The sequence below is a fragment of the Fonsecaea pedrosoi genome (assembly GCF_000835455.1).
Source record: "Fonsecaea pedrosoi CBS 271.37 unplaced genomic scaffold supercont1.8, whole genome shotgun sequence".
NCBI classification, from domain to species: Eukaryota; Fungi; Ascomycota; class Eurotiomycetes; order Chaetothyriales; family Herpotrichiellaceae; genus Fonsecaea; species Fonsecaea pedrosoi.
The window spans coordinates 1,975,419-1,989,288 of NW_013550608.1; the positions used below are offsets into that span (position 1 = coordinate 1,975,419).

General features: G+C 51.5%; 6 protein-coding genes across 6 annotated transcripts; 4 read left to right on the forward strand and 2 right to left on the reverse strand.

Moving 5' to 3' along the window:
* Window positions 1-1,555: 1,555 nt before the first annotated feature.
* Window positions 1,556-4,403, forward strand: Z517_12032 (uncharacterized protein; the record flags this gene model as incomplete). Its single annotated transcript, XM_013423612.1, has 2 exons — window positions 1,556-1,859; window positions 1,921-4,403. 2 exons carry the CDS (start codon window positions 1,556-1,558, stop codon window positions 4,401-4,403), a joined length of 2,787 nt encoding a protein of 928 aa, XP_013279066.1.
* Window positions 4,404-5,333: 930 nt separating this feature from the next.
* Window positions 5,334-7,074, forward strand: Z517_12033 (uncharacterized protein; the record flags this gene model as incomplete). Its single annotated transcript, XM_013423613.1, has 3 exons — window positions 5,334-5,426; window positions 5,496-6,860; window positions 6,943-7,074. The coding sequence occupies 3 exons, from the start codon at window positions 5,334-5,336 to the stop codon at window positions 7,072-7,074; spliced, it is 1,590 nt and encodes a 529-aa protein (XP_013279067.1).
* A 775-nt stretch (window positions 7,075-7,849) lies between these two features.
* On the reverse strand, window positions 7,850-8,662 carry Z517_12034 (uncharacterized protein; the record flags this gene model as incomplete). The annotated part of the gene is made up of 1 exon (XM_013423614.1): window positions 7,850-8,662. The coding sequence occupies one exon, from the start codon at window positions 8,660-8,662 to the stop codon at window positions 7,850-7,852; it is 813 nt and encodes a 270-aa protein (XP_013279068.1).
* Window positions 8,663-9,463: 801 nt separating this feature from the next.
* Z517_12035 (uncharacterized protein) lies at window positions 9,464-9,787 on the forward strand (the record flags this gene model as incomplete). The annotated part of the gene is made up of 2 exons (XM_013423615.1): window positions 9,464-9,616; window positions 9,689-9,787. 2 exons carry the CDS (start codon window positions 9,464-9,466, stop codon window positions 9,785-9,787), a joined length of 252 nt encoding a protein of 83 aa, XP_013279069.1.
* A 485-nt stretch (window positions 9,788-10,272) lies between these two features.
* Z517_12036 (uncharacterized protein) lies at window positions 10,273-11,008 on the forward strand (the record flags this gene model as incomplete). The annotated part of the gene is made up of 2 exons (XM_013423616.1): window positions 10,273-10,843; window positions 10,893-11,008. 2 exons carry the CDS (start codon window positions 10,273-10,275, stop codon window positions 11,006-11,008), a joined length of 687 nt encoding a protein of 228 aa, XP_013279070.1.
* A 1,985-nt stretch (window positions 11,009-12,993) lies between these two features.
* Window positions 12,994-13,722, reverse strand: Z517_12037 (uncharacterized protein; the record flags this gene model as incomplete). The annotated part of the gene is made up of 3 exons (XM_013423617.1): window positions 12,994-13,116; window positions 13,178-13,529; window positions 13,583-13,722. 3 exons carry the CDS (start codon window positions 13,720-13,722, stop codon window positions 12,994-12,996), a joined length of 615 nt encoding a protein of 204 aa, XP_013279071.1.
* Window positions 13,723-13,870: the final 148 nt, after the last annotated feature.

The window sequence follows — 13,870 nt, forward strand, 5'->3', positions numbered from 1 at the left end:
CATTTTCAACAGCCTTGATCGCCCCGAGCGGCGAGCCTGACGGTGGACTGATTGAGTGAGTGAGTGAGTGTGTGAGAGACAAATGTGATCTTCAAGTCAGAGGAATCTTTGTTTTTAGCAGTAGAGCCACGTGAGCACCGCCCGGAGAAGTGTACTGCGGAAATGGCAAAGAGTCAAGGATGGAGGTACCTACAAGTAAAGGCGATAGGGTGAGCGAGGGGATGCTGAATACAAGGTACTGCTGTAAGTAGAGCTTGTGGTACAGTGTCGCATACCTGAGTCGTACCGGCGGGTGCTGAGCCAGAAGCATGACATCATCTCTAGGGGATTGAAGACAAGATGAGTTTTTCCAGACTAAAGCGGAATATAGTTGTTCCATCGGCTACAAAGACACGTGATGTACACAGGTGACAAGATTTGCTCGCTGCGCAATGCCCACCTACATCATTCCCGCCGTCATCAACGGTACTTGTTGAACTCAATCCCCCTCGGACGAGCTACTCGTGAAGGGTCCAGCCTATAGATCGGCAACATCGATGCCCTGTCGATCATGGTAACAGGCCATGCACACGCAAAGTTGGGAACGTGGCACGAGCCCATGTCTGGATCGACGATGGGGTCTGGGTAAATTTTCCAGTGGCGCGGCGAAGCAGCAGGTGTCGGGTCATGGTGGTAAGGGGGTCCCGTTTTAGGAAGTCTTAATCTTTGCCAACATTGACAATGTCCAGATCCGAATCAGCTCGCCGTCGTCGCCACCAGACTATCTGCAGACCCTTTGGCAAAAATAACTCCATCGAACATGATCATCGCGACCTCGAACGTTCTGGCCGGCGACTGGCGACAACGGACATGTCTCAGCTAGCAAGTCCAGGGCTGGTGACAGGACGATCACTGATGCCGTAAGAGGAGGGACCAAATCGACGATTGGACAATTCGAAGGTTCCAGGTTCTGTTGAAGTTTGGCCGATCGCGTTGCAAGGTCCAGATCATGGCAGACCATGGCAGACCCCTAAATCCCTTTTCGGCCCGGCGCCGGACTCGTCAGGTGCTGACGCTTGGCACTGGTTTCGAGCTTCATCTGCGATTTCTGCGATTTCATATGGTGGCGCCCGATCTGTATGCCCTTTTCCACCTTTTCTCCAAGGCTCTGGAGATCGAGCCAAACAAATACTTCCTTCTTACCATTACCGCGCACCCACCTGCCCACCTGCGGCTGCGACAAGCAACAATGGCGAGCGCCATACCTTTACCTGGCATGACCATGCTTTCGGCTTCTTGTTTCTCACCTCACTCAGATCGTCGTCGACGCTGTGTAAAACCAACCAAAACCATCCTCGCCGCCTTACAATTTCGATCTCGTCTACCGCAGCCTCGTGTGCACCGAAACCAACCCTAACGAATACGGCTATCCGAAGAGAACGCTACAAAACCCCTGCTCCGGACGGTCATCCTTGATCCACCATACGCCTCCACGCAATAACGACACCAAGATACCACTCATACCTATCTGATTGACTACGCAGCCTCCGTCACGGCGCGAGAGCTATGTCGCAGCATGCACGACGCTCAAATGTCATCGGCACAGTCACCTAAGCGGGCGCTGTCTTCCACAACCAGTAACAATCCTCGCCGTGCCCACCCGTCTCAATCCAAATCGCTCCCGAAGAATAAAAAAGTCAAGATTGATCACAGGCTCGACGATGCAGACCCAAAGCCGTCGCCAGTGTCGGATGAACCCCATCCGACACTTCCACAAGGAGAAAGTCGCGACTCGAGTAGTGACCAGAGTGCAGCCAAATGGTTTGCCAGCAAGAACGAGAATGTGGTCGATTCCCGCGACAAGAGGGCATCGCAAGAGAGTAGGCAAATCCTCTGGTGCTTTCGCGCTTGCGGTTTGCTGTCGTTGCTGACGTGCTCTAGATGATTCGCCTTTCTATCTTGCCCATCAGGGCAGCTCCCACCAGTTAAAGAATCTGCGCTCCCACAATGCAGAAAGTTTCGGCCCGCCACCCAGAGACGAGAATGAAAATGAGAACGATGAACTTCGCGGGGTTATTGACGACCTCACCGTGGAGAACAAAAAGTTGAAACATCTCCTGAGGAATTGGCAGGCACGGTCGAGTCCCACCAGCAGTAACCCGGATAGAGTGGTTGAAGTCCGCCTGCACGGACTACCAGCCGAGAAGAAGAGGGAGTTGGAAGACCTTCTGAAAAAGTTTGCTACCAGCCTCAATGGAGATTCTGCATCGCAACCAAGCTCATCAGGTCCCATGGAAAAATCCGCCTCAAGTGTCGGGTATGCCGCCGTACCGGCAGTGAAGGGCCTGCAAGACCCTAACGCTACAGACTCGGGTTATGCCTCTATCTCGAACTCCGGGATGCAATCAACTTCGCGGTCTAGCGGTCTCAGACTCCGCGAACCTGTGTCGAAAAGCAAAAAAGAATCCGACATCGAAAGCTATCTGCATGATATTCCAGATTCACTGTTCCCGCGCGAGACTGTCTCTGTCAGTGAGAATGCCAAGATGGTGTTGGTGGTGCAACGGTTAGAAGAGCTCTTCACAGGAAAGAGGGCTGCACCTGGTGAACACAGCTTGCCCGTTCAGCAACAGAAGATTTCTCGATCAGCCGCCAAGGCTGATCGGCGCGAGGATCAGCGACTGAATCGAGCATCGAGAGTGGAGGGAACTCGTGAAGCTCACATCCTCCCTCACGACTCCAGGATCAATTTCGACGCCATAGAGGCCAGTGGTCACCCGCAATGGAATCAGTCCGGATCCGAACAGTCCTCTGCGGAAGTGAGAAGCATTCCGTTCTCGGAATCTCCCGGGTCCCCAGACCAACGGCCCACTCGACCTTTGGATCTTGACATCCATCGTGCGCAAGTCGCCGCGGACAATATTGAGTATATTCGACATCTAGGCATGTCGTCGCCGCAATTTGACGACGATACCGACAGCAAAGAACAACCCTGGTTGTATCTGAATTTGCTTGTCAGCATGGCTCAGCTCCACACGCTCAATGTTACGCCTGCCTTTGTACGTAAAGCCGTGAAACAGCTGAGCACCAAGTTCGAGCTTTCGAAAGACGGGCATAAATTGCGGTGGATCGGGCGCACCCCGCAAGTCGAATATGGTTACCAAGCAAGCCCCGAGGGTCCACCCCAGCGCACGTCGGACGATACTGGCGACGATGCCGGACGCCAAAGTGGCAGGAGCGCGACTAGCACACTCAACGAACCCTCGAACTCCATGTCCCTTTCAGATGATAAAGTCCTGCGGGAAAAGACAAGTGGTACCTCCCGCTTGGTGAACTCTACAACGACATCTTCCAATCATGCAATCCAGCCACCAAAAACCCTTTCCAAGTCGACCTCTGTGTTTGAGTATAAACCTATTGTATTTCAAGGGAAGAGGACGTTTCTGAAGGCCAAAAACTCATACCTGGATTCATCGAGTTCGCATGAGGATAAGTCACCCAATTCTGCTGGCCTGGTCCGCGCGTTTAGCCGCTCCAGCATCAAACCCAAAGAGGATGCCTATGATGGCTACATGACGTTCTTCAGCAACCCTTTCTTCTTCACAGATCTCAGTGGTGACAAAGCCCCCACCAACGTCAGATTGAGCGGCTTTACAGGAGCGCGAGATGTTCTCGGCATTGAGAAGAGGCACTCCGTTTTGGACGACTCCCTACGGGATGCTAAAGCATGTTATTTCCTTTCCCCTTGGCCACCAGCACGCAACACATGGCCTCAGAACTGCCCAGAGATAGACTTACCGCTTGAACCCATCAAGTCTTCAGGCGAGGACGAGACAGTGCCGTTAGAGTTTGAAGCTTCAGGTCTCGGGGGTGTGCGACCAGAAGATAACTTTGCGCTCGATGTCCAGATCGCAAGAAAGCGGCGGAAGCTTGACAGTAGCGGCGGTAAGAGGACAATCCGACAGAAGCGGCCTGCCATATATACCTACGAAGTTGCCAATTGCAGGATGTTGAGTTTACAACCTTCGCGTTTGCCACCTCCAAGCTACGTTTTCTTCACAACAAGCTCCTCATCTGGTGCAGAGAAAGGTTACTACGACGACGAGGACAGCAATGAGTCTTCGGAGGCGGAATATTCTCCGGCACCGGCTGGGTTTTTATGGCAGTGGTCGTCGAGTTCAAATGAACGACAAGTTGGCGACGACGAGGCTTCGGTGGCAAGTTCTTCATTGGGAGTGTTGGAAGCCGCACGAGCCAGGATTCCGCTTCCTGGTGCCAGAAATGAGCCGGGCCGGACGAGCGGTAGCCTTGCTGCCACTGCGGGAGCGAGTTGGAGCGTCGCTTCCAATGAACCCGATACAGGCTTTGCCAACGACGACAACAGTGACTCATCGGACGAGATGAGTATGGATGATGAAGGATAAGACTTCATCCCATGGTGGGTGGTTTGGGGAATTGCTTTATCTGACTGTATAATGAAATTGCATCTTGGACATTACGTCCACATGAAGAGCATGGCGTTGGCGAGCTTTTTGGTCCTCTGTAAAAAGCCTGTGGTATATGCACGATTTGGTGAAATTGGTTCTATATTAGGCATGTCGGTAAATACATCTCGCAAAGTGTCACGACTATTTCAATGATACCCCTTGATGAGATACGTTTCTGCACAATGGTGATGTGACGATATCTAGAGAATTGCTCTGTGTTGGTGAATGTCATTTCTTGCTCAGCACATCCTGGCCTCGCCGCTTATTGCATCGGAAGGGGGCTTCTCCGGGTCTTCTCGGAAAAAGACTGGCAGTGTACAAATAACTCGGTACCTCGCACAAGGGCGCGCTTTAAGACCTCAGCTGGTGGCTGCCCATGGTACCCAGAATGAAAGACACGGCCCCGGATCCGGGTTGCTTAGGGGCTTCGGAAAGGCCACCTAACCTACCTGGGTAAGCGCCTACTTCCACCTATGTAAGCAGCTCCCCTGGCATTTGAATTCGCTTGGCACCCGGGGACTCCCCTCGTTCCCTGGCGTTCCGCGTGGCTAATCTGTCTGTACACAATAATTTTCTCCTCGTCCTTCTCCATCGGATCCGTACCGTGCTCTTCCTTCATCCTGCGGTAATCATTCCGGGGTGCTTTACCGATCCCGCGTCGTCCATGCCATCTCCGCTTTAAACAGCCCGACTTGCCCAGCACGTCGGCTCTTCCAATCCTTTTCACTGTTATTCCCCCGTTGTTGCTCCTGTCTTGGTTGTCCCGTTCCTTGTTGTGTGATTTTGCTCAGCTTCTTCCCCAGGACATCTGCGAGTGCTTAGCTGCATCTCTCTGCAGAGAAGTGAAAGAGAGCCCAAACCGTGATCATGGCGTCCTTCCTTGAGTCCTCTCTCCGCATTCCTTCACAAGTATCTCGAGGTTGGAGAACCGCGAGGTACTTTACCCGCGACCAACGGAAGGTGAGTGTAACCACGACGAAACACCATGCCATTGTCCAGAGACAGTCCGACTGATTCGATCATCTACAGCAAAACCTCCTCTTCGCCCGCTCGTTCTCGTCGACCCTGCGCCGCCATGAAATCAACAAGGTCGTCCCCTCGGCCGCTGAAGCCATCAAGGACATGAAGTCCAACTCTACCCTTCTATGTGGTGGCTTTGGTCTCTGCGGTGTGCCAGACACGCTGATCAACGAGGTCGCGAAAACACCATCCATTACCGGCCTTACCGCGGTCTCCAACAATGCCGGTATTCCAGGGGCTGGTCTCGGCCAGCTCTTGGAGACCAAGCAAGTTAGGAAAATGATTGCCAGCTATGTTGGCGAGAACAAAGTGCTCGAGCAGATGTACTTGACGGGAGAGATGGAGCTGGAACTGACACCCCAGGGTACTCTGGCTGAACGTTGTGCGGCTGGAGGCAAAGGAATTCCGGCATTCTATACACCAGCTGCGTTTGGTACAGTCGTGCAGACGGGGGAGATCCCTCTGCGACACAACAAGGACGGCAGTATTGCACAGTTCGGAAAACCCAGAGACGTCAAGGTGTTCAATGGCAAGTCCTATGTCATGGAAGAAGCGATTGCAGGTGACTACGCATTTGTGAAAGCATACAAGGCCGACAAGCTCGGGAACTGCCAATTCCGTCTCGCCGCAAACAACTTCAACGGTGCCATGGGCCGGAATGCCAAGGTCACCATTGTGGAAGCTGAGCATATCGTCGAGGTCGGCGAGATTGATCCGGTTTCGGTGCACTTGCCGGGCATATATGTGAGCAAAGTCGTCCAAGCGACGGCCGAGAAAAAGATTGAGAAATACGTCAACCGCAAAGAAGAGGGCGCCGATGTCAAAGACAGCCTTGGAAAAGGCGATGCCGCATCGAAGCGCGAGCGGATTGTTCGACGCGCTGCCAAGGAGTTCCAGAACGGCATGTACGCCAACTTGGGGATTGGTATGCCTATGCTGGCCCCGTCCTTTGTGGATTCTTCAGTTGAAGTTCAGCTACAATCGGAGAATGGCATCCTCGGCCTGGGCCCGTACCCACTGAAGGGCGAGGAAGACCCCGATCTTATCAACGCTGGCAAGGAAACCGTCACTTTGCTCCCAGGCGCGTCGTGCTTTGGCTCAGAGGAGTCATTCGGCATGATCCGCTCTGGACGCATCAACATGTCTATGCTGGGTGCCATGCAGGTTTCGGCCAAGGGTGATCTGGCCAACTGGATGTTGCCTGGCAAGGTCAAGGGCTTTGGCGGAGCAATGGATTTGGTGAGCAATCCAGAGAAGACCAGGGTGGTGGCGTTGATGGAGCACACGGACAAGAAGGGGAATCCCAAGATTCTGAAACAGTGCGAGTTCCCTCTTACTGGAAGAGCGTGCGTCTCGAGAATTATTACGGAATTGGTGAGTCTCTCTGTCGTATTGGAACAAGGCTGCGAATAAAAATCGAGCTGAAACATATGCTGACCTGGTTTTGTGCCTCCAGTGCGTCTTCGATGTGGACTTTACCCACGGCCTGACGCTTATTGAACTCGCGGACGGAGTTACCGTTGAGGAGATCAAGGCCAAGACCGAGGCGCCTTTCAAGGTTGCGGACGACATCAAACCTATGCTATAAGCGTTCGCTCAATGTCATGTGCACGACGAGAGAACTACGACGGGATCAGCCGTGAACCGGGGCATAGCACAACAGCGTAGAAAGGGGAAAGTGAGGATAAGATATAGGACTGATGAGAGATCAGAAAAGTCATTCAATAATCTTGGAATATTCAATTTTCAGGCCAGAGCACACCGAGTTGGCTATTGGGATGTCGGCGAAAGAAAGACTCCAACCAGCACGAATGGAGGTTTGGCAGTGCTTCAAAGGTACGTTGACAACAGCCCTAGGTGGGAAAAGGGGCTACTTACCCACTGGCTCATCCTCGGCCTTGAGAAACTGTCAAAGGTGGAGGCGGAGGCGGAGGCAGAGATCTGATCTCCCTTTTTCGATTTGATTGTCACATTTACAGAATGTGAGATGAGAGATAAAAAGACAAAAGGGGAAAGACTTTCGGAAAAGAGCATGTTGGGATCATTGCAGTGCTGTTTTTGACGGTCAACGCGTGAGCGTGGGATATGGTTTATTTTGACTTGTATATTCGTTACTATTTCAACGAGGTCAACAAGATACCTGGTCCCTGATGCATGCAAGGTAGTGAATTTCAGGCTTTGATGCAAAAGGACGAGACGAGACAAGAACACTCGATTCTACATCTCCCTTACCTGTGTCTGTACCTGTACCTGTACCTGTCCCTGGTCTCCCACTCGCCCATCCACCTACCTACCACAGCGGCTCTTTTCTTTTCTTTCTCGCCTCTCTGACCTTTCATTGTTGTTCTTACCTTTCGTCATTCTCACCTCCTTGATTTCTCGGCCCGCTTTTTCCCGCCTTTCTCCTTCTTGCCAGACTCGGTCTCGGAGTTGTTGGTCTTGCGCATCGTCCCACGTCTGAGCCAGAACCCTTGGTACCTATACGTACGTGTCGCGCCGGGTAAGACGCGGACGCGGACGATGGGTCGCGCGACGTGGTGGTGTCGAATTAGAATTCCCGCCGCCGCCGCCGCTGCTGCTGTCACTCGAATACGTTCATGAGATCTCGACGCTGGTCCATGGTGGTACATGGGTCCGGTAGATTGACTCGGAGAGGGAGGGTTAGAGTTGGATGACGACGACGATGAATGCGAAGAATAACACGACGAAGAGGACGTGGAGAAGAAGGATGCGGGTGGTGCTGCTCCCCCGTCCTCCAAGCCGTTGCTGCTGTCCTCGCGCATCCTGATAAACTCGGCCAGTTGCGCCGTCGTGCGCACGTGCGGCGGCAGGCCCTGGTCGCGGACGAAGTTTGCGTGGAGGACACCCGTGCCGTTGTCGTAGTAGATGCTGGCTGGGGCGGGAGTGTCGGTCCGATCTGGTCGTCTTGGACCTACTCGCAGTGACACGGCGGACTGTGGAAGACCACTTGAGTTCGACTTGAGCTTTGAGTCGCGGACATCGTATGCGTACTCACTGGTATAGTCGTTGAGGTCCTCACTGACGTAGTCACTGTATGCGTAGGAGCTGCGCGCCGTGGTCATAGGTCTTGCTGTGGCTTCTTCTTCTTCTTCAAACGCTCCGGAGTTGGACACAGACTTACCTCTCTTTGCGAGTTCAGAGAAGCGAAAAGGCATGATTATGAGTGGTCTTCAGGTTTTGGGCTTTTGTTTGCCGATTTGCTTGGAGACGGACAGATCCTTGGGATTAGGTATGATGGATATGGATGTGTGTGGGCGTGGATATGTAGGCAGAAATTGTGTACTGTGGGCGGAACTGGAGATTGCAAGGCAAGCAAGCACGGATGGATGGATGGACGGATGAAACCTACATGCACGATAAAAAAGAAGGGGGGGTCGGATGCGAAAGAAATGGAGTCCTTTGGTACTGTAGATAGATATTCCAGTAGATGAGGAGGAGAGTCTTTTCATAGACAACAAAGGCATCCCATGTGTGTCTTTCATTGTCACAATACAAGGGCCTTTCTTTGAGGGTTTGAGGGAAGACAAGGCGATCTTGTCTGTTGTTCTCTCCGTCTGTGGCTCCTTTTAGGCGTGTGGGAGAGCCGGGGCCAGGACCAGGACAAAGAAATTCTTGTCGAGTTCTCGTCGTTCGTTTCGTAGGACATCGCCCTTGTCTAGTCGGCTATTTCTCAAACATGATGGGAGAGATGGGAGGCTATTCTATAAGCGCTAAGAGAGGCTGTTCTGATAGCGGAGATCCCTGCGCCCCTCATCGCGCATGGTAAAACAACTCTATCTACCCGAACGAACTATGGGTATCGGCGTCTAGAACCCGAAAGACATACCGCCGGCTGTAGTACGGAGAGTCATTCCGGAACGCCTTCATCGCCACCCGGCGACACCTCCACTAAACGGTCAACACTATACCCGAAGAACATCAGGAGTCAATCCATCATACACGGTGCACGCACTGAGATGAACGGTGACATCCCGATAGAAGACCTGGCAGCATGGGCAAGTGAAGTGCCAAAGGGCGAGAAAAAATGGGGGAACCAGAAAATCGAGACGTTGCCAAAGGTGGATATGGATAAAGACCTGCGAACACGGATACAAGACAGTCTCGGAAAGGTACGTGGAAGCCATGCTGTTGTTTCCACTGTCCAGGAGAGGGGCTTGTCTAATATTCGTTTTGAAAATCAGGTCAAGGAGTGGGAGATCTTGAGGGTGACACAAGCAAATACGTCGCTTACCGTTACAAAGGACAATTCAACCTTGTTTGCCCTCGAGGTAGACAAATGATGTCGAGCCTCCGGTGATCCGGTTCAGAAAGGTCAGAGAATTGAAATCAGAAAAAAACGACGAGGTCGTTTTACAACCCTCCGGAGAATTTTTGTGTATTGATCATTAAACACCAATCCACGCCCTTCCTTCTTGACGAGGCAGCGCTTCCAAAGAATATGATATGTTGATTGACAGATGAGCTTTTCCAAGCCAACAGCTCTGCGATCAGATCTTGTTCCCGGGTCTTGCTTTGCGAGCCTGTCTGGATCGATCTTTTCAATAATGGTGCAGATTTATAGGATAGATAGATATAATAGATACCATTATTATGCGTGAGGAAGAGATGGGTTCGTCATCGCGATCTATAGTTACGTGGTTGGAAAGTCTGCGTATTTGCACCTAAACAACTGTAATCGGTATACTTTCCTAATCTCAACTCGCGAACTGTACATGATCGCCAAATCGTGTAGGTCAGTCCAAACTTGATTTGTCAATTACTCAACATGTTCAGCATGCTCGGTCGATTCTCATTCTGCGTGCCAACGCGGCATTCTCTGGTTTTCTCAAAACCTGGAAACCTGCGGAGGCTTTCGTCTATTTCTCTCCATTCCACGCTTCCTACGACCGCGTACCGGCTGCAGCTCTTCCCCAAATCAAACCTTTCAGCCTTCAAAAAGGATGAGGACTCGAACAGCAACGAGCGGGCTTTAGTATCCGATGATGGTCTGGTATATCCGAGAGTATGGGACAAAAAGCCAAGTGCGCACTCATTCAGCATCGTTTTGGAGAGTACTGAGATTGGTTTCCTGGGCAGAAGCAAGCGGGCCTATTTTCATGCCCAACACTATCCTAATGCAAGATTTGACGAGACTTGCATTCGACCGGCATCTAGAAGAGGACGAAACGAGAAAGCCAGTCTTGATCAGTCTGAAGAAGGGTATATGCCTAAACCATACTCCCACGGCCACCGCTTACATCGCTACTCAGGGACACTTTTGCCGGCGCCGCTGATCGCCTTTTCTTTCGATCCTTCCAAGTTTTCACTCCAACCACTGCACCCGATCGAATTATCCAGTGAGCCTTAATCTTTGAATCCACGGCCCATGGCTTATTCCTTCTGCAGAACTGAACAGCGTGCTCGATGAGCTTTATTCGACAGAGGCAACTATCTTTGATGCTGAAGAGTGGTTTGACCAAAATCCGTTCCACGATGCTGAACCAGACGTATATGACCTCTAGGGGGAGACATACACTCAATGTGGCTGTGCAATGCTATCACTGCAAACCTTATCAGCATCACCATGTTGGAGAAAATCAGAACTGGTCTCACCATGGTCGAATGTTGGCTACGGAAAACAAATGAACTTGGGAAGTTTCTGTGGCTTTTGGCAGGCAGAGGTAGGCTTGCTTTGCGGGCCGTCATCCAAATTATCCAATGTCCACGGAACTTTGCCTTAGGGCAGAAATGCTAGCAAAGGTTCTTTCTGGGGGCGTGGCAGAGAGGTGAGTCTGCAACAAGGTAGGAGCTTGTTAGTAATCATCAAAGAAGGCAAGTGTGACTGCCGCTCAACAGGGTCACTGGTATGCCGGTCTCTCTTTATTCCCATTCCTGCCCTCCCCCCCCCTCCCCCCCCCTCCCTTTTTTTTTTCTCTTTTCCCATGTCTGCGGCAAGAACAATCGGCCAAACAACCCACGTCTTCACCAGAAAGAGGTCCTTGGTCCGGCACGGGAAAGGGAGGAAGGGGGGGGGGGGGATTGGAGAGGAGCGTGGTTGGAAGAAATGATATCAGTTCTACAGGTACAAGCAGGTACGAAGTAAAAGTACCGAGCAGACTGATAGAACAGTGACAACCCCGATTATAATAAACTCCATCTCCACTTCCGTGCCCAATTTAGTACCTACCCTAACCACTCAATGAGCACCAGATTGATCGTACGTACAATTATACCCTAGCTAGCTAGCCAGGGTTGTGTATACTCCACCACCACCAACCACTAGTCACCAACACTGAACTTGTACAAGTCGCCAGTTATGATCCTGCCCCCCTCTCCATCTCCACCTCCCATCTCCACCACCTCGTTGTAAACCCACACACCACACGGACACGAACACGACCACGACCCGACACACCACGCCACACTACACTATACTACTACACTACGTACAAGAAACCCTCGCCGAGATGCAGAATCCCGGCAATTGCCCAGCTCAGCCCAGCTCAGCCCAGCCTCAAGGGAGATACTTGAGTAACAAAAAAGGAGTCTTGGAATGTACTTGGTAATATTTTGTAACCAAAAAAAAAAGTATTCAATGGGTACCCATATCCGACCACATCCGAGGGTTTTCTTTCTGCTGCAAAATGACCTTTCGTTGTATTTTGGGCAGAGATGATAATGTTATTCGTGAATCCAAGGCAAACAGCAGATAGATTGTACACTCGCGCGTTATACCATAGCCGGCAAGTAAACCCGGGCGGTAGAGAAAAAGGCATATATAGTATATAACTATATAGTTATATGTATATCCAGCCTTTCTCACATTTGAACGACGCACGGAGGTTTCTACCCAGAACAAACACTTGAACCAAAAACCTCACTCAAACCCATTTATTTTTCTCGATCGGGCGACAACTAAACTCCGACCTCTATTGCCGTCTATCCCGAACCCGACCCTCTGTCAAATTCCAAGAGGTTTTTTTTTTCTTTCTTGGTAGTTGTAGTCTCTTCATTTCTTTTTCGTCTTGGATTCTTATGCCAACCTGACCTAACCAGACCCGACGACAAGCCACGTTATCTTATCTCGTATCTTGTGGATCAGGGGGGGCAACAAGCTGACGTTGTTGTTAGAGCCCGCGCGCTCACTCTGCCTCGGACTTTTTGATCAGATATCAGAAGGATTGGTGGTAGGGGTAATACTTGGAAAGCTCACACACAAAAAAGAAAAGAGAAAGAGAGAGAGAGAGGACAGCCTCTTATGCGACGCGGAACCCTTTCTTTTTTTATTGGACCACTAGACTTTGATCCTCGATAGTCGATCCTCGATCCTATTTTCCTATATCCTATTTCCTACACAGATATCGATTATAATATAGCAATGCCTTTTCAGGAGTCACAAGAAATGCTCTTCTTGTTTCCATCCTAAATTGCCTTGAGAGAAATAAAACTACCTCCAACTCTACCTCCCCCAATGATTGACACGTCGACATTCCCCTTTCCCTGAGCACTAGATCAATGCCGGCAGAAGCGCCACCAATGGTAACACGACCTGTCCACCGCCAAGGGCGAGTTTGCTGCCATAGTTCTCAGTCTGGACGGCCACGTCTGCAGAGCTGGTTTCAGCTGGCGTCTGGTTTCCTGGTTAGTTGAAATGCTCGTCTTCAAAACCTGGCCGAAGAAAACAAACTCACCTCGCTTGCGGTCTGTTCGGGCGTCTCGGAAGCTGTGTCGGCCGGAGCGGCGGTTGTCTCTGAAGGTTCAGAAGAATCCGTGGTCGTCGCTGCACCGGTCTCCTCTGTGCCTGGAGCTGAAGTGGTCGAAGTCGGCGCCGGGGTGGCAGTGGGTTCCGTGGCCGAGGTCTCATTCGAAGCAGGAACTGGCGTCGCGTCGAGCCCACATCCTGTAGCCGCGGCACTTACGCTCTCGCCGTAGTACTGCCAGATATCAAATTCGAGCGCGCATTCGAGGCAGTCTTCCAAGATGGTGGTGAAGTTGGCCGAGTCACAATAGCCTTCCGTCCTCCCAGCGGTGATGACGCCTCCACTGGACTCTGTGTCAATGGGGCTAAACAAGACATGTATCGCAACACAACTTACCAGTTCGCATGGCACTCGTAGGCAGGTGTTCCAGGCTCCTGTCGGCGCTCCAAGGGAACAGAAGGGTGATACTCAAAAGAGATAGAGGCAGAGGCAGAGGCAACGGCCAGAGCCAGAACCGTGGGAAGGGCGTAATGCATGGTGTGGTGGTTGATCCAAAGAGTGGCAAGTTAGACAGAAAATACAAAGGCTGGAGCTGCAAGGTACAAGTCTGGGCGAGAAGGCCACGAGAAGAGGGAGATAGCTCTTCCATATAAACATGGAGCTCCAGCAACCAACCTCGAGCCC